Source organism: Cydia amplana, chromosome 21 (assembly GCF_948474715.1).
Source record: "Cydia amplana chromosome 21, ilCydAmpl1.1, whole genome shotgun sequence".
Classification (NCBI taxonomy): Eukaryota; Metazoa; Arthropoda; class Insecta; order Lepidoptera; family Tortricidae; genus Cydia; species Cydia amplana.
In genome coordinates, this window is record NC_086089.1 from 6437557 (window position 1) to 6457782 (window position 20226).

At 39.7% G+C, this 20226-nt stretch overlaps 3 protein-coding genes across 4 annotated transcripts; 1 reads left to right on the forward strand and 2 right to left on the reverse strand.

Moving 5' to 3' along the window:
• Nucleotides 1-1545: 1545 nt before the first annotated feature.
• LOC134658103 (probable phenylalanine--tRNA ligase, mitochondrial) lies at nt 1546-4577 on the reverse strand. Its single transcript, XM_063513710.1, has 3 exons — nt 3924-4577; nt 2326-2970; nt 1546-1739 (listed from the first exon to the last, which is right to left on the reverse strand). The coding sequence occupies exons 1-3, from the start codon at nt 4437-4439 to the stop codon at nt 1572-1574; spliced, it is 1329 nt and encodes a 442-aa protein (XP_063369780.1). The 5' UTR covers nt 4440-4577; the 3' UTR covers nt 1546-1571.
• Nucleotides 4578-4910: 333 nt separating this feature from the next.
• Nucleotides 4911-9610, forward strand: LOC134657793 (endonuclease G, mitochondrial). Its single transcript, XM_063513340.1, has 6 exons — nt 4911-5157; nt 5338-5540; nt 7173-7296; nt 7748-7860; nt 8882-9059; nt 9500-9610. Exons 1-6 carry the CDS (start codon nt 4936-4938, stop codon nt 9593-9595), a joined length of 936 nt encoding a protein of 311 aa, XP_063369410.1. The 5' UTR covers nt 4911-4935; the 3' UTR covers nt 9596-9610.
• A 681-nt stretch (nt 9611-10291) lies between these two features.
• On the reverse strand, nt 10292-18296 carry LOC134658096 (eukaryotic translation initiation factor 2 subunit 1). Of its 2 annotated transcripts, none has more exons than XM_063513701.1 (7): nt 18199-18296; nt 17877-18114; nt 16971-17199; nt 16128-16360; nt 15390-15505; nt 12915-13026; nt 10292-10424 (listed from the first exon to the last, which is right to left on the reverse strand). In XM_063513701.1, exons 2-7 carry the CDS (start codon nt 18112-18114, stop codon nt 10354-10356), a joined length of 999 nt encoding a protein of 332 aa, XP_063369771.1. In that variant the 5' UTR covers nt 18199-18296; the 3' UTR covers nt 10292-10353. The 2 variants fall into 2 exon arrangements, with proteins under 2 accessions (XP_063369771.1, XP_063369772.1); XM_063513702.1 differs by lacking the exon at nt 12915-13026 and adding an exon at nt 13688-13799.
• Between the last annotated feature and the right edge of the window lie 1930 nt (nt 18297-20226).

Genomic DNA, 20226 nt, shown 5'->3' on the forward strand with positions numbered 1-20226 from the left:
TTCTGTATGACCTGACCAGGTCCAAGCTGCAAGATACCCTGTATAAAAATATGGCTATTTTTAATCTGTATTATATGGGCATTTTTTTCATATGTAGATTGGATTATACTTAAAATGATATTATGTTATAAATATCTGTAGCCCTTGGTATACTTTGTAATATAGAGATGTAGATACATACTTGTAATATGTAGCCACAATCCATCTTTTCTTTATGAGTGGTTATTTTGGCAACCTTTTTTTTCTCAGTGTTACCTTTTTATCGTAATTGACAAGATTTGAGATAATCTAGTTATTTTAAGTAAGGATCGTGTTTAAGTTAAGCATTTAATATTAAATGAGCGAATAAAGCTGTTGTGAAGATTTTTTTGTTTTAATTATTAATTCTAGACAGACTACGAAACAACTATAAAAAATTTCATATAGCTTGGGTACGGTGCCAGCTGTCATCTTCATACAATGGGGTTGGCCGGTCGAAGTATTTAGCAGATGGCGCCATCATAGCTTGCCCTGTCAATCCCTAGAATTGTGTCAATTTTTTGTTTTTTAATGCCCTGAAAAAGGGGCAAGCTATGATGGCGCCATCTATGCAAACCTTTGCCAGTTGCCAACCCCAATATTAACGTAACGTATTCAGACAACTGTCACCGTGCCCAAGTTTGCATGTGAAATATACTATAACATTGACTATGGAACCCTTAAGATAGGTTTTCCTAGGATAGCGGTGCCGTCATATAGCGGCCGTCTCCATACTGAATAATACGGCTAAATATGGATGTCGTAGTATTTGCATGGAGACGGCCGCTATATGACGGCACCGCTATCCTAGGAAACCAGAGCATAAGCGGATCGGTACTTTAACAACACCTGGTCAACCATGAGTATCATGGCTTAATTAAATTTATGTGTAAAAATTAAAACATTAAAAACAATAACATAAATATTTATTATACTAACGTAGGACTCACTCACGCAGCAGCAGAATTAGCTAAGCGGGCGAGGTGTTCAAATTGAACTAAACAACTGTATTGTTAAGATAATTAATAGTGTGCAGATAAATACCTCGCGCGCTTACCTAGTTCTGTTGCTGAGTGTACAATTTATTTCAACTTTTAACTGAAAGTATTACATATCAAACAGAGTTGACTGGTTGAAGTATTTTACAGATAGTGCTAGTACAGGTTTTACCTGTCAGTCCTACGAAAATAATGCCAATTTTATTTATGGAGAGTTATGACCTGGATGCCAGCCCTTTACTTAAGCCAAATCTCATAGAACAAAACTACAGACAGGTACAGCCTATACTAGCGCCATCTATGTTGCCAGTTACCACTGTTGGCAGTGGCAGCTCCATTACTTTGACTCTAGTAAGCGTCGTTCAGTTCAGACATAGTATAGTTGGTCAAACCAATTTGTCAGTAAATAGGAACAAAAAAAACTATACTCATCCTTTTCTTTTGGGTGCTAGTACTAGTGTAAGACAGAGATAGTATGATTCTCTCTGTCTGATGCTTGAAATGAGACAGTCCTTTGACACACTATAGTATAAATCAATTTAGTTTTTTAATGATTTATCTAATAGCAACATTGAACGTCGCGATGGCCGCTTTCTCAATCTCCTTATGCACACGGTTAACCTCTGCTTGTGTGAGTGTCCTTTCTAGATGTCTGTACACGATGCTGTAGCATAGACTATGCTTCTTTGACTTTGGATGGACGAATTTGTCTTTCAATTTTACCTGTAACAGAGAATAATAAAATTAATAAATAACTATTAGTACCTAAGTGTTTTTAATGACTAAACAGAGGGGCTACCGCAAAAACCGTAATTCACAAATTGCGGGGATCTTTCTCTTTTACTCCAATGAAGGCGTAATTAGAGTAACAGAGAAAAATGCCCGCAATTTGCGAACTTCGATTTTCGCGGTTATAGCTCAGGATAGTTCAATATACATGATTATCGAATTTGAGCAGTGTCTTACACACATGGACACGTAAAAATCAGGATGCCGTATCGACGCGACGCGTGGTTATAGTTGGTAAAAGACTTTTGTTAGTGGGATGAATATAGTTATTTTTTCTGCGGTTACTGACAAAACTTGTTTAGCTTTGTATATTAGGCGTTTTTTTATACAAAGACATAGACATTGTTTTCTTTAGTGTGCATGCATGTAACTCGACATGCCTGTGGTTCAATAAGTTAAATGTTCAGCAAACTAAAGGTTAACAGAAATAGTACTTTGAGAAGAGCGGAGCTAAACAAAATAGGTGTTTATAAATATTTAGACAACCTTGCTCTAATAAATTGAATCAATAGTTATTTACCTGTTCAATAATATCACCACCAATATCTCTGACTAGATCATAGAAATCATTGCTCATAAATATATCAATAGTGAGCCCCTCTGGCAGCCAGAATGATATATCATTCGTACACTGGGGGTACATAGACACAGGCTTATATGCTATCTCCGCATTCAGCTCCTTATTCTGAAATTGTGTCAAAAACCCCGAGTCCGTACTCCACATTAATCTTATATCAGGGATTTTATACAATGCCATGGCTAGCCTTTCTAAACCCAAGCCAAAAGCATAGGCAATAGTGTGATTTGGTCCTGCATTCACTAATATTTCATTTCTGATGATACCGCAGCCTAAAACTTCTAGCCAATAGTTGTTGTAGAATATTTCTAGTTCGTAAGACGGATGGGTAAATGGGAAGTAAGCTTCCACCCATCGGTATTTGATATTGTCTCCGAATAATGCCTTTATAAGGCCGAGGAGATGCTCTTTTAATTGATGTTCCATGAGTTTAGTTGCTTCTAGTGTGTGGCAACTTTGTTTCGTTGGATCGGAGATGGAGTTGGTGAAAGCGTGAGGCTTCGTTGTGTCGAATGACGGTTCAAATATGTGTAAATCTTCGTTTTCCGGGAATAAATGTTCTCTTCTTTGTGATCTCACTGCATCAACCTGGAATAAAAATATAACTAAAATAAATATTATTAATCTTTTTAGTTTTAAAAAGCGGCCAAGTGCGAGTCGGACTCGCCCATGAAGGGTTCCGTATTTAGGCGATTTATGACGTATAAAAAAAAACTACTTACTAGATCTCGTTCAAACCAATTTTCGGTGGAAGTTTACATGGTAATGTACATCATATATTTTTTTTAGTTTTATCATTCTCTTATTTTAGAAGTTACGGGGGGGGGGGACGACACACATTTTACCACTTTGGAAGTGTCTCTCGCGCAAACTATTCAGTTTAGAAAAAAATGATATTAGAAACCTCAATATCATTTTTGAAGACCTATCCATAGATACCCCACACGTATGGGTTTGATGAAAAAAAAAATTTTGAGTTTCAGTTCGAAGTATGGGGAACCCCAAAAATTTATTGTTTTTTTTTTTTCTATTTTTGTGTGAAAATCTTAATGCGGTTCACAGAATACATCTACTTACCAAGTTTCAACAGTATAGTTCTTATAGTTTCGGAGAAAAGTGGCTGTGACATACGGACGGACAGACAGACGGACAGACGGACAGACAGACAGACAGACAGACAGACAGACATGACGAATCTATAAGGGTTCCGTTTTTTGCCATTTGGCTACGGAACCCTAAAAAGGCAAGTTTATTGTTCGGTTTAAAATGAAACCACAAAACTTTTTTGTATATTTGATTAAATGCGGTTTTTCATAAAATTCTGACAAGCTTTAGAAAAAGTTCTATCTTATATTGTGATACATAAATTATTAACACCTTTTATATGATCTTTAAATAATTGTAAAGGTTTTACATTCATTTTTATTTGTGTGGTTGCATTTGAATTCGATTGATAATGAAAATTAAAGGTTAACACTACCATAATCTATAAATCTTAATTATAGCTCAATCTGAAATAAAGACTCAATTGAATTCAGTACCTGATGAAATATGGGAAAATGTGTTGAATCAATTTCATCCCTTCTAAACACAGGTCCTATCATGAGGAAGTTGTCCAGCCCAGACCTCAGCAGCTCGCTCTGATGGGCAGTCATGTGAGCTCGCAGTAGCGTGCTCCTATTAATGTAATAACAGTCCGACTTAACCCGACTTGGATGGTCCAGAGGAATTAACAGATCATCATAGTTCTGCTTCGTCGTGACGATCGGCGACAAGTTATCGTACACGCTGAACGTCGGATTACCTCGATACGTGAACGAGGAATAGAAATAGTTCACAATTCTTTGCCGCAATATCGAGAGAGGGTTATCTTTCTGAAGATGCAAGTTCCGGTCCAAATATGATAGTATTTTAGGGGTTACGTTGGTGTAATCGTCGGTTATGAAGTCTGCGCCGTTTATTCTTATTGTAGATTCTGTTTTCGGTGCCGTGCTGTATTTTAATCGGTGTAAAACCGCAGAGAAGATGCGGTTGGGTTTAAGAAACAATTTCGTCATTTTTAAGAGGTTATGAGCACTTAGCAATTGGTGTTTCTGTTAATAATGATTCTGTCCTCTTGTTTTATTTAAACACTACTTAGAATATTCCATACAGGCGGATTTTATGCATATTGAAGTTTATTTACGTAAATTTATATCACACATCACACAGACACACATTGATTTGACGATTTTGACGTATGGGTTGCGTTTTGTTTCGAATGTAATTCAATCGAGCTCTTACAGAGGACAGAAATATATTATTAATGGCGCTAAGTTTATCCCTTTCATCAAATTTATATCTTGAGTATAACATCACTCAAAATATTTTTTTATTTACTTTAGGTAATAAAGTCAATTTATGATTTTGCGGATAATTTTATATGACAAACTAAACGCTTCTGCATACCTATCAAACATTGATTATGATTACCTAACCTCAAAACTCCTTGGACCCAAGTTATTTGATTATGTTTGAATAACTTTTATTTTATGCATGTAAAAAGTGTTAAACATGATTCGAAAGCGGTTAACCAATTTAGCTCAACTAAGTGCTGTGGGCTTAACTGGATACTGCTTAGGATTTTACAGTGAACGAAATATCGACTTATTTAAAAGGAGAGAAGATTCTGTTATTATAAATGGCAAATCCATCAAAAATATGCCCGGTTTGCCAATATTCGGGAGTGTATCAGCTGCTACGCCTTACGTCGATTCCAGTGCGCCTAAAGATAGAGTAAGTTTCATTGATAAATTAAAGTTTTAACTACATTTTTGAAACTATTTTTCCAACGTAATCCTAATCTCATTCCTTCTCATTGCAAATATTGTCATTTGACGTTAGATTAGTGACATTTTCTGTCACACGCAGGCCTGAGAAATAACAATGGTCAGAAAAATAAAACAATTTTTACAGATATCGCAAATAATGAAATTCGGATTCCCCGGCTTAGATAATGTCCGATCGTTCGACGACTACGTATTGTCTTACGACCGACGTAACCGCGTCGCGCACTGGGTGTTCGAGCATCTCACGCGTGCTCACGTTGCGAAGAATGCTACGGTAGACCGGAGCAAGTGTGAGTTTACTGCGGATGAAAGTATACATCCATTTTTTAGGTAAGTTGTGTGTGAATGGCATACTCATATTTATGTAAATTCTGTTTTGAAATGTTTTTATTTTTGTCTATTTCAATATGGAACATAATGAAAGTGTGACATAGTAGGCTGTGGAGAGAATCATATCTAACCTGGGTAAGATAGATCATATTAGAATTTAGTTTTATTACTTATTAGCATACAAAAATGATGTTAATTTTTCTATTGTACATGCTCTTGACAAAATAAATATTCCGGATTGGCAACCTTATACTGAATGACATGGATGGTTGATTAGAGAAAATATTCAAAATAAAGATCCTTCACCAAGACTAGGGCTTCCAATACCGGGATCCCGGTATTTCGGGATCCCGTCTTTTTAAACGCATTTTTCAATACCGGTATTTTTAAAGGCAATACCGGGATCCCGGTATTTTAAAAAATGAGGGAAATGCGCAGTATAAACCCCTTAAATCCATTATATCCGGCTATATCAAAAAGCTTACTAAAGGTCAGACGCATCTAGAGTTACACCAAGAAAAGTCTGCAATGATTTTGATAGCACGCGCAGCGCAGTGCAAGTGTTATATTAAACGTCAAAGTTCTATGAAATTATGACGTACAAATAATACTTGCACTGCGTACTGTGTATGTTATCAAAATCGTTGCAGACTCTACTTGGTCTAACTCTAACTGGTCTCTAGCCCGCATTTTATTATTGAAACAAGATCGTTGCCTAATGCGTCAGATAAATATTTGGTGGTTGGTGGTGGATGAATCCTGAAGTTATGCGAGTGATGAATATGATGATAGTGACAATAACATTAACATAATAATTTTATCAAAAAATAAAACGAAAGAGCAAGGATAATTGTAAAAATGGCAAACCAATTTTGACGGAAATTTGAAAAAATGTTGTCTGGTTGGTTAAGTTGGACTACAAATGTGACTGGTGAGGTGAAGTCAACAAATTGGATAAAATTATTGCCAACCTGGAGTGTGAAATAAAATTATTGCAGATGGCGCCATTGATTGTTTATTGTTGTAATAGCTTTTAGGACATATCTGGTATTCCAGTGAGCCTTTCTAATTCCCCTTTTTAATAAAACTATATATTTTTAAGCGATTCATATCCAATACCGGGATCCCGGGATCCCGGTATTGATGAAGACAGTTTCGGTATTAATACCGGTATTGTGAGAAGTCCGGTATTTGGAAGCCCTAACCAAGACCCCTGCCTGCAGCAGCCGATTCATAAACTTTTTTGACCTGAGTTAATGAAGAATATCTGGGACTTGGGAGACTGATGTTTGCTCGGAAAACATATAAAAACTCATAAATGCGCGTTTTCCCAGAGATAAGACCTAGCTAGATCGATTGTATATGTGACGTTCCACGGTAAAAGGTACCTTACGGCCGCTGGCGCTTACGTCGCATAGCGCCGCATTAATATTGGAGCGGCGTTAATAATAGCGTAAGCGCCAACCGCCATAAGGTACCTTTATCCGTGGGACGTCAATATATATTGATATAGCAAATTTCATTGAAATTGGTACAGCTGTTTCCGAGATTCCCGAAATACATATACAAAAATTGCTCGTTTAAAGGTATAAGATAAGATAGACTTTAAATACATTTTTCACTATATTCCAGATCACAGAACAGTGACTACAAAGGCTCGGGCTTCGACCGCGGGCACATGGCGGCCGCGGGCAACCACAAGTTGGCGCAGAAACATGTTGAACAAACGTTCCTGCTCACTAACATGGCACCACAGGTCAGTATCATAGTTCAAATTCTTTGCATTATGTTATCATAGGATATTAATTTAAACATTCCTAAAATAAAATGACAATCGCGGTCCGTTTCTCCTTGAGTTTATTAAAGATGCAAAAAAGTAAAATAGGTCGGCGGTCCGGATGCGGACCGCGGCCCCCCATTTGGTGACCCCTGGTCTGGAAATTGTGTTTATAATAGCAATAATAGTCTCTTTTTCTGTATTTAAGCCATAAAAAAAATCACAGAAAATGTATAATCAACGTAAACCTCGAAAGAAAACTTATAAATGTTCAGCACCAACTTTTAGGATTATCAATTATGCTCCTTTTTTGTCCAAAAAAAGTGAAAATACCACTAATTCCGAGTTCAAATTATCAAAGTTTAAATTTATAAAAAAAAATGCCCTAAAATGGATTTCCTAAAAAACATATTTTTTTTCTATTTTACAGGTGGGTGAAGGGTTCAATAGGCATGCATGGAACCGATTAGAAAAACACGTTCGCAACCTTACCAAGGTGTATGACAATGTGTACTGCTGCACAGGACCACTGTATCTGCCCAGGTTAGACCCTTTTCTTATACATATTACAATACCTGCTCACAAAATCTCAATGAGGCGTGCAACCTGTAGAAGAGAACAAGCCCGAAGTCATTTGCGGAAGTGCCGCACTCTTATGGATGCTGATTGAACCATCATTTTATTGATGTACAGGCTAATGATGATGACCTACATATTCAATTCACCCCTCAGAGTTTGGTCAGTGATAGGCATACCTCGCAACCGAGCTAGCAAATCTGTAGCAGTTGTACGTCAGGGTTATCACTACTACGCATAAACTAAAGTACAACAAATATATTTTCTTTGTTTTCAAACACACCAACATTATCAAGCAATAAAAATTCCATGTTAATATTTGAAATAAATGCGAAAAAAAAACGTGATTTTATAAACAAAATAACAAATACATTGAGACGCATATAATATTGACATTGACCTGTTAATTTATATTATTTGACAGTAAATTTAACCGGGTTATATCGGAAGAGGGTCAACAAGGTTCTCGATCAATTTTATTAATCTTACATACAATAAAGTTAAAGCAAAATGTTTCATCATAATCGCCAACCCTGACACAAAACTGTCATATGCTACGGTTTTGCTAGCTCCGTTGCGGGGTATGGCTGATAGGTAAGTGATAACAAAAGCAACCTGTATAAAATGATGTTCATATGTGTGTTGGCCTCAACTGACAAATGCTTTATTATAAGGAGCGTGCATATATACTATAGGCAGCACAGGAGCCGTCAGATTTTGGGCGCGAGGCGTAAATGTGAAGTTTATGCTTCCAATAATATATACTTAGCCAACGAGATGGCAGAATCTATTATGCACAAGAAAACGTACGAGAACGGTAGATGCGACACATGCTTTGGCAATGTACACGTTTATGTTTCCGATTCAGGCCACAAGATGGCACACCCTCCAACGTGTATGGTCCCTATTTTTTTTTATCGTATGGCATTACATGGTCCCTATAATGCTGAGTATTTTTAAATTAGAACAATTATTTTTGTGTCGACAGAAAGGAATCTGATGGCAAGTCGTACGTGAAATATCAAGTGATCGGCGCCAACTCAGTAGCAGTGCCCACACATTTCTACAAAGTGGTGGTCGGCGAGGCGGGCGGCGTTCTAGACATGGAGGCCTATGTCATGCCCAACCAGAAGATACCCGATGAGACGCCTGTGGCTAACTTTATGGTGGGTATTTTCACTACAGTTACTTTTGTACACCATTGACGTTATATCACGTCATAGGCGCCACATCACTTTACGTATTTAGCCACCATAAATCGGATTGACGTCTCCTCGCGTCACTGATGATTTTAGGGGTCAAACATCGTCAAAAATAGATGACGTAATTTGAACAGCCCCTAAAAGCGTGAAGTAAAATTACTTTAAATACCAAGTACATGTCTGATGAATTGATGATACTCTTTACTCTTTCAACTTTAGGATGGGTAATGAATGAGAAACATGGGGCCGTGTAGTGCCATCTACTTCAGCTGTCAAAGCTGCAGATATTTTGCGCTACTTAGTATTGTACTACTTTGTTTATTCAAAATATACCCTTGTCAACCGTCTTTAAAATAATACGTTTCTGAAATAATTTTAATATGTAATTAATTTTTTTTTTGCAGGTACCTCCAGAATCGATAGAGAAAGCTGCCGGTCTCCTATTCTTCGACAAAATACATAGAAGCAAATTAAATAAAATTAACGGCAAGAAAGTTTAATGTAGCATTAAAGTCTATTTTTTTATTCGGTAGACTAAAATGACATTTCATAGTATGAACATCATGTGTCCTTTCATACTATGAAATGTCATTTTAGTCTACCGAATAAAAAAATAGATTTTAGGTTCATAATTAATTAGTACAATTTTAGACAAATCATACCAGAGATTTGCTAATAAAAAACTGCCAATTGCATTATCTTTGGCGGCACGTTACAAGAACTCTAATTCTCCGAGTTTAATAGATGTTGTGAGATGAGCAGTTTTAATTTTTAACCTAGTCTCTGGTTATCTGACTATTAGACCAAAGATTATATTCTTTGGATGGTTTTACCAGACTAAAGATTGTTTTAGTTACCTATCATACTGTATTATATCTGAATGACGTAGATTATTAATTTAATAGATTGCAATAGGCATTATTTTGTAGTGTTTGTATTATTAAATGGACTTTGTAAATATAATTTTGTTATGTAAATAAATGTTACCGTTACCTAAATACTGTTTTATTTATTAGGTACAACCTAATGGAGAATATTAAAGTCGGGGCTGTATAAAAGTTGTATATTAGCAACATATCGCTATACATATAATATATAGTTCGCCGTGTTCTAGTTATCTTCCTCGTCGGATGCGCCATTCTGTTGCGTCTCTTATTTTACAGGTGTTATAAGGGCTGTATATAGTAAAGACGGGGTTGTATAAAAGTTGTATATTAGCAACATATCGCTATACATATAATATATAGTTCGCCGTGTTCTAGTTATCTTCCTCTTCGTCGGATGCGCCGTTCTGTTGCGGCTCCTCGTCCATACCAGCGTCGCCCATACCTGTACAAAAATAGTTACATTATAATAAAGAACTATCCTATTATTCCTATATTATGCCAAACAGAATTAAGAAGACATAGAGTGCTCACAGTACATTATCAGTACTGCTACTCGACAATAGATTTCGCGGCGAACGGAAAGTCTAATGCTCAACGATTTTCATCTAATATTATAACATTTATAACCGGACGGAACTCTATTTTCAACTCCTTATAATATTAGCTATATGTGACGTTATCTATGAAAAGGGACCTTATTGTAGCTGGCGCTTACGCCGTTATTAACGAAGCTCCGATATAAATACAATGCCTCGCGACGCTGTGCGGCGTAAGCGCCATCGACGATAAGGTCCCTATTCATAGCTGACTGCTAGCAGTCATCTTATGAGTATAATACAACTGCTTTATTTTTTTTAAAGATACAAGTTCCGATCATCTTGATTGAAAGAGGTATGTTTTCATTTACAATAATAACTCTTTTTTTTTTAAATAATAACTCAATTTTTTTTAAATAATAACTTTTTTTTTTTTGCTGCAGCTGTCATAGAAAAAGTAATGTATGCAACAGCTCATAATTGGTTCTTAAAATTCTCGGGTCTTTTTTTACAAAACTCGACTACGTCTCGTTTTGTAACTTCGACCCTTGAATTTTAAGAACCCTTATTATATCACTGTTGCATAAACTACTATTAGCTACCTGTAGCAAAGCGATGAAATGAGAGTGAGCCACGCCTGGTTTTGGTGACAAAACTGATGTATGGAGTGAGCACTTTGTCTTTTTAATTCTCTTTGATTATGCGTTAAAGATATAGCAATCCATGTTCATTTTTTATTCCACGACGGTTGCAAACAAGCATATAGTCAGCCTGATGATAAGCTATCACCGTAGCCTATGGACGCTTGCTACATATGCGTTGCCGTCTCTGTAAAAACTGGTCCTTTCTGAAGAATCTCTTAGCGCCACTTGCACCATCCCACTAACCCGGAGTTAACCGGTTAAACCGTAAACTTAGTGTCAAATTGTATTGGTAACCATGGTAACTCCAGGTTTAACCGCGGTTAACCCCGGCTTGTGAATGGTGCAAGTGGCTCTAACTGTTCAATAAATATAGAAAATATTGCGTTCAGAAGCTTAGGCCCACTTGCACTATTTCACTAACCCGGAGTTAACCGGTTAAACCAGGAGTTACCATGGTTACCAGTACAATTTGACACTTGGTTAACGGTTTAATCGCTTAACCTCGGGTTAGTGGGATGGTGCAAGTGGACCTTAGTGTCTGTTGCGCTAGTTTGGTTTCCTCCGATTGTACAGTCACCTGCAATAATATGTTACTCTTCGAAGGCCGCAAAAATATGTAAGAATAAGAATAAGAAATTAGCACAAATAATAATTAATAACACAAGATAAAATAACACAAAACACAAACACGCTCTTATGGCTCTACAAATAAGATTGTGTCAGATATTTTTGTAGATTTTAGAGATTTTTTGTAACATTTTATTGCAGGTGACTGTACGTACCGTGGTCCTCGTCCTCCTCGGCGGAGTCCCCGGCCACCTCCGCGTTCTCCGCCTGCTGAGGGGCTATCCTGGTGTTTGGATGCTGAATATGAACTCCAATGTAGTTACTATGAGTTTAATTATAAAAAATATACAAAAATGTAATGGAGCCGAGTCATCGCCGCGGTGGCTAGTAAGTCACGTGATCACTTGGCTGCCCCCCGCTGGAACCTCACCCCGCGGTCGCCTTGCTGGAGTGGTACGCGACACCGCCTCCGCGCGCTCCGTCTGCCGCGCCAGCTCCGCCTCGTCCGTCGCCGTCACCTTAGGCTGGTTGTGGACTATAGTTGTTGGGTGCTACTACTCTGTACGTACCGTGGTCCTCATCCTCCTCGGCGGAGTCCCCGGCCACCTCCGCGTTCTCCGCCTCCGCGCGCTCCATCTGCCGCGCCAGCTCCGCCTCGTCCGTCGCCGTCACCTTAGGCTGGTTGTGGACTATAGTTGTTGGGTGCTACTACTCTGTACGTACCGTGGTCCTCGTCCTCCTCGGCGGAGTCCCCGGCCACCTCCGCGTTCTCCGCCTCCGCGCGCTCCATCTGCCGCGCCAGCTCCGCCTCGTCCGTCGCCGTCACCTTAGGCTGGTTGTGGACTATAGTTGTTGGGTGCTACTACTCTGTACGTACCGTGGTCCTCGTCCTCCTCGGCGGAGTCCCCGGCCACCTCCGCGTTCTCCGCCTCCGCGCGCTCCATCTGCCGCACCAGCTCCGCCTCGTCCGTCGCCGTCACCTTAGGCTGGTTGTGGACTATAGTTGTTGGGTGCTACTACTCTGTACGTACCGTGGTCCTCGTCCTCCTCGGCGGAGTCCCCGGCCACCTCCGCGTTCTCCGCCTCCGCCCGCTCCATCTGCCGCGCCAGCTCCGCCTCGTCCGTCGCCGTCACCTTAGGCTGGTTGTGGACTATAGTTGTCGGGTGCTACTACTCTGTACGTACCGTGGTCCTCGTCCTCCTCGGCGGAGTCCCCGGCCACCTCCGCGTTCTCCGCCTCGGCGCGCTCCATCTGCCGCGCCAGCTCCGCCTCGTCCGTCGCCGTCACCACCTCAGGCTGGTTGTGGACTATACTTGTTGGGTGCTACTACTCTGTACGTACCGTGGTCCTCGTCCTCCTCGGCGGAGTCCCCGGCCACCTCCGCGTTCTCCGCCTCCGCGCGCTCCATCTGCCGCGCCAGCTCCGCCTCGTCCGTCGCCGTCACCTTAGGCTGGTTGTGGACTATAGTTGTTGGGTGCTACTACTCTGTACGTACCGTGGTCCTCATCCTCCTCGGCGGAGTCCCCGGCCACCTCCGCGTTCTCCGCCTCCGCGCGCTCCATCTGCCGCGCCAGCTCCGCCTCGTCCGTCGCCGTCACCTTAGGCTGGTTGTGGACTATAGTTGTTGGGTGCTACTACTCTGTACGTACCGTGGTCCTCATCCTCCTCGGCGGAGTCGCCGGCCACCTCCGCGTTCTCCGCCTCCGCGCGCTCCATCTGCCGCGCCAGCTCCGCCTCGTCCGTCGCCGTCACCTTAGGCTGGTTGTGGACTATAGTTGTTGGGTGCTACTACTCTGTACGTACCGTGGTCCTCATCCTCCTCGGCGGAGTCCCCGGCCACCTCCGCGTTCTCCGCCTCCGCGCGCTCCATCTGCCGCGCCAGCTCCGCCTCGTCCGTCGCCGTCACCTTAGGCTGGTTGTGGACTATAGTTGTTGGGTGCTACTACTCTGTACGTACCGTGGTCCTCATCCTCCTCGGCGGAGTCCCCGGCCACCTCCGCGTTCTCCGCCTCCGCGCGCTCCATCTGCCGCGCCAGCTCCGCCTCGTCCGTCGCCGTCACCACCTTAGGCTGAACAACAACAAACATCAGTCATCATCTTCATCCTGTTGTCCGGGGCTGTGCAGACTCTGTGTGGAGGCAGAGGAGACGCCCTTGCACATCCTCGCAGAGTGCCCTTGCCTAAGTGTAAGGCCTGAGTGGACGCTCGAGTTGTGCGTGCAGCGGGGCGGGGCGTGCGGCGTGCATGTTAAACAAATGCGCACGTATAGGAGCGGCCTTAGTGCACGCTGCTCACATCACGCGTGAGCCCACAGCCACGCTGCACGCCCCGCCGAACGCTCCGCTCCGAGCGTCCACTCAGGCCTTACACTAATGCGACTTGATCCTGAGCAGATACATATTGAGCCCGGAGGAGTTAAAGTCTCTCGAGATCAAAAAGATCCTACAGCTGTTTGAAGTTGCAGGTTTGGATCGAGAGTTGTAGTAGGTGGCGATCACAATTGATCAGGGACGGTCGCAGTGATACATAGGCTATGAAGCCTTATATAGCCCCTAACAACAAGAATTGTCCCGGGATTATTGCCACGGCTCATGTGAGCCTAGGGTCCGCTTGGCAACTAATCTAGTAGGCACTAGTTTTTACGAAAGCGACTGCCATCCGAACTTCCAAACTAGAGGGTAAACTAGGCCCTTATTGGGATTAATCCGGTTTCCTCACGACAATAATAATCATAATTCAAGTAAACATAGTTCCTAATTCGCTGACATAAGAGCTAAGGGACATATTTTTGAGTATGATGTGTGTATTTTCACCTCAGCAGCTCGGACAAGGGTACTTTGCTACTTAAAAACAGTGAGCAAAATTGAGACAAAATGAGCAAAATGCGATTTTGCTCAATCAGTGAGCAAAATGCGATTTTGCTCACTGTTTTTAAGTAGCAAAGTACCCTTGTTCGAGCTGCTGAGGTGAAAATTTAATTGTTGGTATATCTTAAGAAAACATGAGTGAATAGAGGTAAGTGATGAAGAAGGAATACATTTTTCGGGTTCTCTAATATGTTCTCACTGCTGAGGTGAAAAATGTTGTGTACTACACGAGATCAAAGTTATTTACATCTCGTGCGCTTTTGAGTCCCTTACTCGCTACGCTCGTGAATCTACTATAGAATCTTTCGCTTGCACGGGACTCAAAATAAGCACTCGAAGAAATATCAAACTTTGATCTCTTGTTGTACAAATAACTATTTTACACTTGATGTACAATGCATGTTCGGAACAAAAACGATCTGGAAAACAGTATAAAAGTAAACGATTTGAGTAAATTTTCTAGTGGGTTCATCATACAGCTTTTAAATCGCACAATTTAAAAACAAACGCACTAGCGACCCGCCCTGGCTTCGCACGAATTAACAAATTAAACACCTAAACCTTCCTCAAGAATCACTCTATTAATATGTGAAAGCCGCATGAAAATCCGTTCAGTAGATTTTGAGTTTATCGCGAACATACAAGCACACAAACAGACAGACGCGGCTGTCGACAGGCGTAGTATTAGACCTACTTACTACCTACACTACGAGTACATCTTCTGAATTAAGCCTATGACGTCAGTCTGTCTGTCAGTATAAATTGTCAAGTTTAGAGCCAATGGAGACATACCGCCATCTGTATGTTGAACACGCCGCCAGCGGTCGTGATGTTCTCCTGTATCTTATCTATGGCGTCCTGTAGCGCCTTCAACCCGTCCGTCTTCTCGGGCGTTGAAGTGGTCATTACTGAAACAATGATATTAGGTAATTAACAATTGACACATTCGTTGCCACCCAGCCAAACAACACATCCACGCCAGGCCACAAAAATTTCGTCATATAAAGGTGTAAAGTGTCATTCTATGGAACATGCTAACTATGTAAACAAGTCACTAGTAAATTGACATTCAGAGACGATTTCAATATGGCGGTTTGTTTAAATAGCAAGTTCCTTAGAATGACACTTTAGTATCACGATCTCGACTATCGGGTCGTCCGGCCAGGGAACGAAATCATAAAATACCCGATAGTCGGGTTTTCGGCACTGAATGTGTTTGATGTTTTTTATATTTGGTTATTAGTGTACTTGTTTGTAAGCGACTTAAGTCTTAAAACAGTGCCTTTTAGAGTATTTAGGTAACTCTTAGGACTGGGTTTTGGCATAATTAGATGTAATAAAACATGCATAAGGTTGGCATTTCACAATTTCTGGGTCTAATGTGTATTGCGTCTCACTCTCTCACCTTAAAGAGGTGGAGTTATCAGATAAGTCTTAATAGGCATATTTCAGCAGTGGAGAACGTAAGCCTGGCTTTAAGCTCCAAAACACATTGTTACAGTATCTTACCATATTGTTAATGTATCTTACCATATAGAGGCGGAGCTATGAGGTTGATCTTAATAGGCATCTCAACAGTGGAGACGGTAAGGCCGGCTTTAAGCGCAGCCTTCACCGCATCGATCCCCTCGTACCCGTAGCACGCGCACTCTATGTCAGCTCGGATCTTCACGGCCTGCGAAGTCAGCTTACGCTTGATATTGGCCAGGAGGACCTCCTTGGTCCTCTCGTCTAGGCCACATTCGTTGAGGACTGACGGGTCACTGAAAAATTTGTAAGTATTCAGTTAAAAATTATGCTTAACAAACGACCTTATATGATACAATGATGTGCAATCATTTTATTAACCATATAAACAGATTTTGTCATATATAATGTAACAGGTCTACTGAACAACTTTAGTATTTTACTAAAAATTACAATCATTTTCCAATTGTTATTTCTATTATCAAAAAAGTAACAGTACGGAAGACGAGTGCTCGGGTACACATTTAAAGATTTAAGTTTTAAGATTTAAGAGATATAATTATAGTAGGTAAATTACTATTTCTAGTAATTATTATGTGTAGTAGTGTATTTGAATACATAGGAACTAATAAGTATTTACCAACAAATATTCAATGCTCAACCAGGCGTGTCTCACTCCGCGATTTCGTCGCTTTGCTACAGGTAGCTAAAGTACATCCGTTTGGCCCCAATTTTGGGGAAAGCCATAAGCCGCGCGTGGCGCTGTCGCCACCTAGCGGCCATATCTGTGCTGATCGTAACAGACGCGTTTTGTTAGAGAGTGAGTCTTCTGTACTTAGTACTATTATTTATTCTGTGGCTCAACACACAAAAAAAAATTGATATGTATTATGTATTGATACTTACACAGCAGCTTGTTTAAAGAAGTCATAAGCGGAAGCCTTCTTCTTATATTTCTCTTCAAACAACCAAGCAGTACGCTTGTACAGTTCCTCCAGCTGCTCCGAGCTCTCGTAATGAAGCAGCTCCGCCACGTGCCGCAGGATGGAGTTCACCGCCTTGGCTTTGGCGTACCTCTCTGTGCACTTGTCTATGTCCTCGGCGGATACACGACGTTTTGACAAGTCTATGTAACCTGGATTGAAGATAGAAATGTTCATTGTTATAATATATAGAGTTAATTCCAAATAGGGCATTCACTAAAAACTATCCTAGTTATATTTTATCATTTTGAAAACTAAGATTCAGAAAATTATAAGAGAGAACTAGCTTTATTTATTGTGTGGATTTTTAAATAATGCTAGCACCCAAGTTGTCAATCTCTTATACATTAAAATCCCTGAACTCTGCATGATATAAATTATAAATGTCATACAACTTTATGGCAGAATTTAATGACATAATTATATATTTAATCTAAGATGGTTTCAATATTGTGACTTTTAAGAGTATGCATTTAAATCACTAGTTTATTATAAAATCAGAATGAAGTGTTTTGTGGTTTTAGAGCATATTAACTTTTAATTAATTTAATAAACCATGGAGAATACCATGGTAATGAATGATTGTTAGAACAAATTCAGTAAATCCTTAACTGTGCAGCCACACACTCAACGAGTGGTATGGGAAGTAGGCAGAGACGTAGTGTGGCCACGTTACTCTTCATCGGCCGCCATACTGCCCTGCATACTTCCTAAACCACTCGTCTAGTGTGTGGCCGGGGTATCAAAAATTATCCCACAAATATTGAAGTTGTAACTCTTGTAACAGATTATTAATCAACAGTGTTAACGCAAGAGATTTTTAGCTTACCTTTTTCTTTATCCACTCTGATCACCACAACGGGCTCTGTCTTCCCAACTCTGATCAATTTATTGATGGACCTGATACGTCTTCTCGACAACTCGGAAAGCAAAATCATGCCCTCAATATTGTTGTATTCCAACAGATGTACGTAGGCGCCCATCTCCGCGATGGACCGCACATTTACCATCACTACATCCTCGATTTCAGGGTATTTCTCCTGGTAAAATCGACACGACAACGGCATCTGAAAACCTCACGATTATAACCTATACAAGTTAACAAAAACTATACTTTGAATTGTAAAGTTTAAGTCAGCTGACGGTTTTACCTTGTTTCTGTGTTTGTATATCCGTTTCTAGTTATTTTAAACAAAATGGAAGTAAATGATGAAATTAAAATTGTTCACGTTGACACCGTCGGACACATGAAGTTATATTTTTTAAACTGGAGCGAGTTGTCACTTTTTTTGCCATACTAATTTGAACCTTATCACCGAGACAGAAAGTTGTTCGTACCAGACTAGAGAAAACGGTCCACTTGAGATAGAAAAACCCGAGCCCTGTGTCTCACTCGCACATGTTGCCAATGTTAAAAAGATACCATTGTGGTAGAAATTATATCAATACACTACTGAATTTAATTACCTTCTTATACAATTTTAGTGCTATATTCAGACTACAGTTCTGATATCTTTTAAGTAATTTGTAAATAATTATGATGCCAATATTATTAACTGATTAAACCAAGCGCATACACAGCAAAAAAAACTAAATTTTAGTATGGTAGAAGTTGTAGTAACTTTAAATATTAATTGGTATCCCCAACTTGATGACCTTTCTTCAAAACACGTGAATGCGAAATTTCTTCAAAATTGTGAAGAAATGTTGTGTTAAAGGTTGTTGGAGTGAAATAATTGCTAATTGTGGAATATTGTTTCACAAGAAAACCACAATTATTACATTTTACTATAAAAATACAAGACAACATTGTCAAACTCATTAGGGTGACTATGATGTCGGCACGTTTTGAATCGGTCTCACAGAATTCTTATTATTAACGTAGGTAATGTAAAAGTAAGTTTAACATAATAGGTACCTTATGTCTTTATTTCGGCATGTTTAATTTAAGATTTGTTGTAGAATAATTGAAGGGATGTTTACAAAAACAACATAACTGCTTAGACCGGTTGACACTTTTTTAAGAACATTATTAATCGTTTCAGGTGTCAACCAGTGTAGTCAGGTATGTTGTTTTTGTAAACATCCCTTCAATTGCCAAAATTTAAAACCAAAGTGCTTAACTGTTTAAACATTACAGACTCTCATTTATACATAATATTTTGTTAGGTGTGTCAAACTGTTTATATATGTCATCGATTCTTTACAGGTAGGACACATTTCCGTCAATAGAAAAAAGGCACCAAGTTTAAAAAAAACGTCATATTTGCTAAACAGATCTTCAATGACGCTTACACTTAAAAAAAACTGAAGTGGACAAAAGGGAAGCCTACCTTTATGAACATACCATGAGTGAGTGCGAAAGAGGCCGACTACAAATGAAAAAAAAACCTGACCACTTAAAATTACACTTTATTTAGAAAATGACACACCCTACTGATATATTCCATGTTATCCTAATATCCCACATACAGATGTCTTATGGTCACCCTAATTAGAACGAGATGCAGGGCTCTAGTTTGACTTCTCATGTGGACACACTTTTTGGTCAATGTACTCGATCCAGTTTATTAACTCTAAATCCGTGGTCGGACACAACTTCTATGACCCGGTCTACGCAAAATCTATTGTTATAACTTATATGTTTGAAAATTTTTGAAAGCGGCAATAATCTTAAGATAAAACGGAACGTAATTATGGTGTTGCCAGTACAATTATGAACAACCAACACGTTATAACGACGTTACCGTTACATTTAACGTTATTTTACTAACAAGGGCCAATGTTTTCGGCTTTATAATTTCCAAATCAGTGCCATTACTGGCGCTATTTGTAAATTTACGAGTAGCCGAACACTTATTTCTATTAAATCTTTTCAAAGACCGCTACTTTTGATTAGTATGGACTATAATTGGTTATTACGTGATATGCTCCTTTGACTCACCCAGTGCATTTCATGAATAAATATCTCGTAGATTACACACTTGTTAAGATTCTGGGAATATTAGTCGTCCCAATTGCGTCCCAATGCGCCTTGACATTGTGCATGTATAGAGGGTATTCTCTATAACAGAGAGCATTCAGATAAACCATTCCATTGTTACCAAGAGTGAGTTTATAAATTGTTTTTAGTAGGAGATAGCTTTAGCGGATATTAAATACAATAGGTTATTTAAGTA

Bases quoted from the DNA above. Each gene is read 5' to 3' on its own strand.
- LOC134658103 (XM_063513710.1), bottom strand. From the start codon at position 4,439: ATGACGAAATTGTTTCTTAAACCCAACCGCATCTTCTCTGCGGTTTTA. The intron at 2,971-3,923 runs GTACTGAATTCA...TTTTTATTCCAG, and splicing joins ATTTTCCCATATTTCATCAG to GTTGATGCAGTGAGATCACA. The intron at 1,740-2,325 runs GTAAATAACTAT...TCTCTGTTACAG, and splicing joins GTGGTGATATTATTGAACAG to GTAAAATTGAAAGACAAATT.
- LOC134657793 (XM_063513340.1), top strand. From the start codon at position 4,936: ATGATTCGAAAGCGGTTAACCAATTTAGCTCAACTAAGTGCTGTGGGC. The intron at 7,861-8,881 runs GTTAGACCCTTT...TTGTGTCGACAG, and splicing joins GGACCACTGTATCTGCCCAG to AAAGGAATCTGATGGCAAGT. The intron at 9,060-9,499 runs GTGGGTATTTTC...TTTTTTTTGCAG, and splicing joins CGCCTGTGGCTAACTTTATG to GTACCTCCAGAATCGATAGA.
- LOC134658096 (XM_063513701.1), bottom strand. From the start codon at position 18,114: ATGCCGTTGTCGTGTCGATTTTACCAGGAGAAATACCCTGAAATCGAG. The intron at 16,361-16,970 runs GTAAGTATCAAT...CAAATTTTTCAG, and splicing joins TTCTTTAAACAAGCTGCTGT to TGACCCGTCAGTCCTCAACG. The intron at 13,027-15,389 runs GTATGTCTCCAT...GTCCACAACCAG, and splicing joins TGTTCAACATACAGATGGCG to CCTGAGGTGGTGACGGCGAC.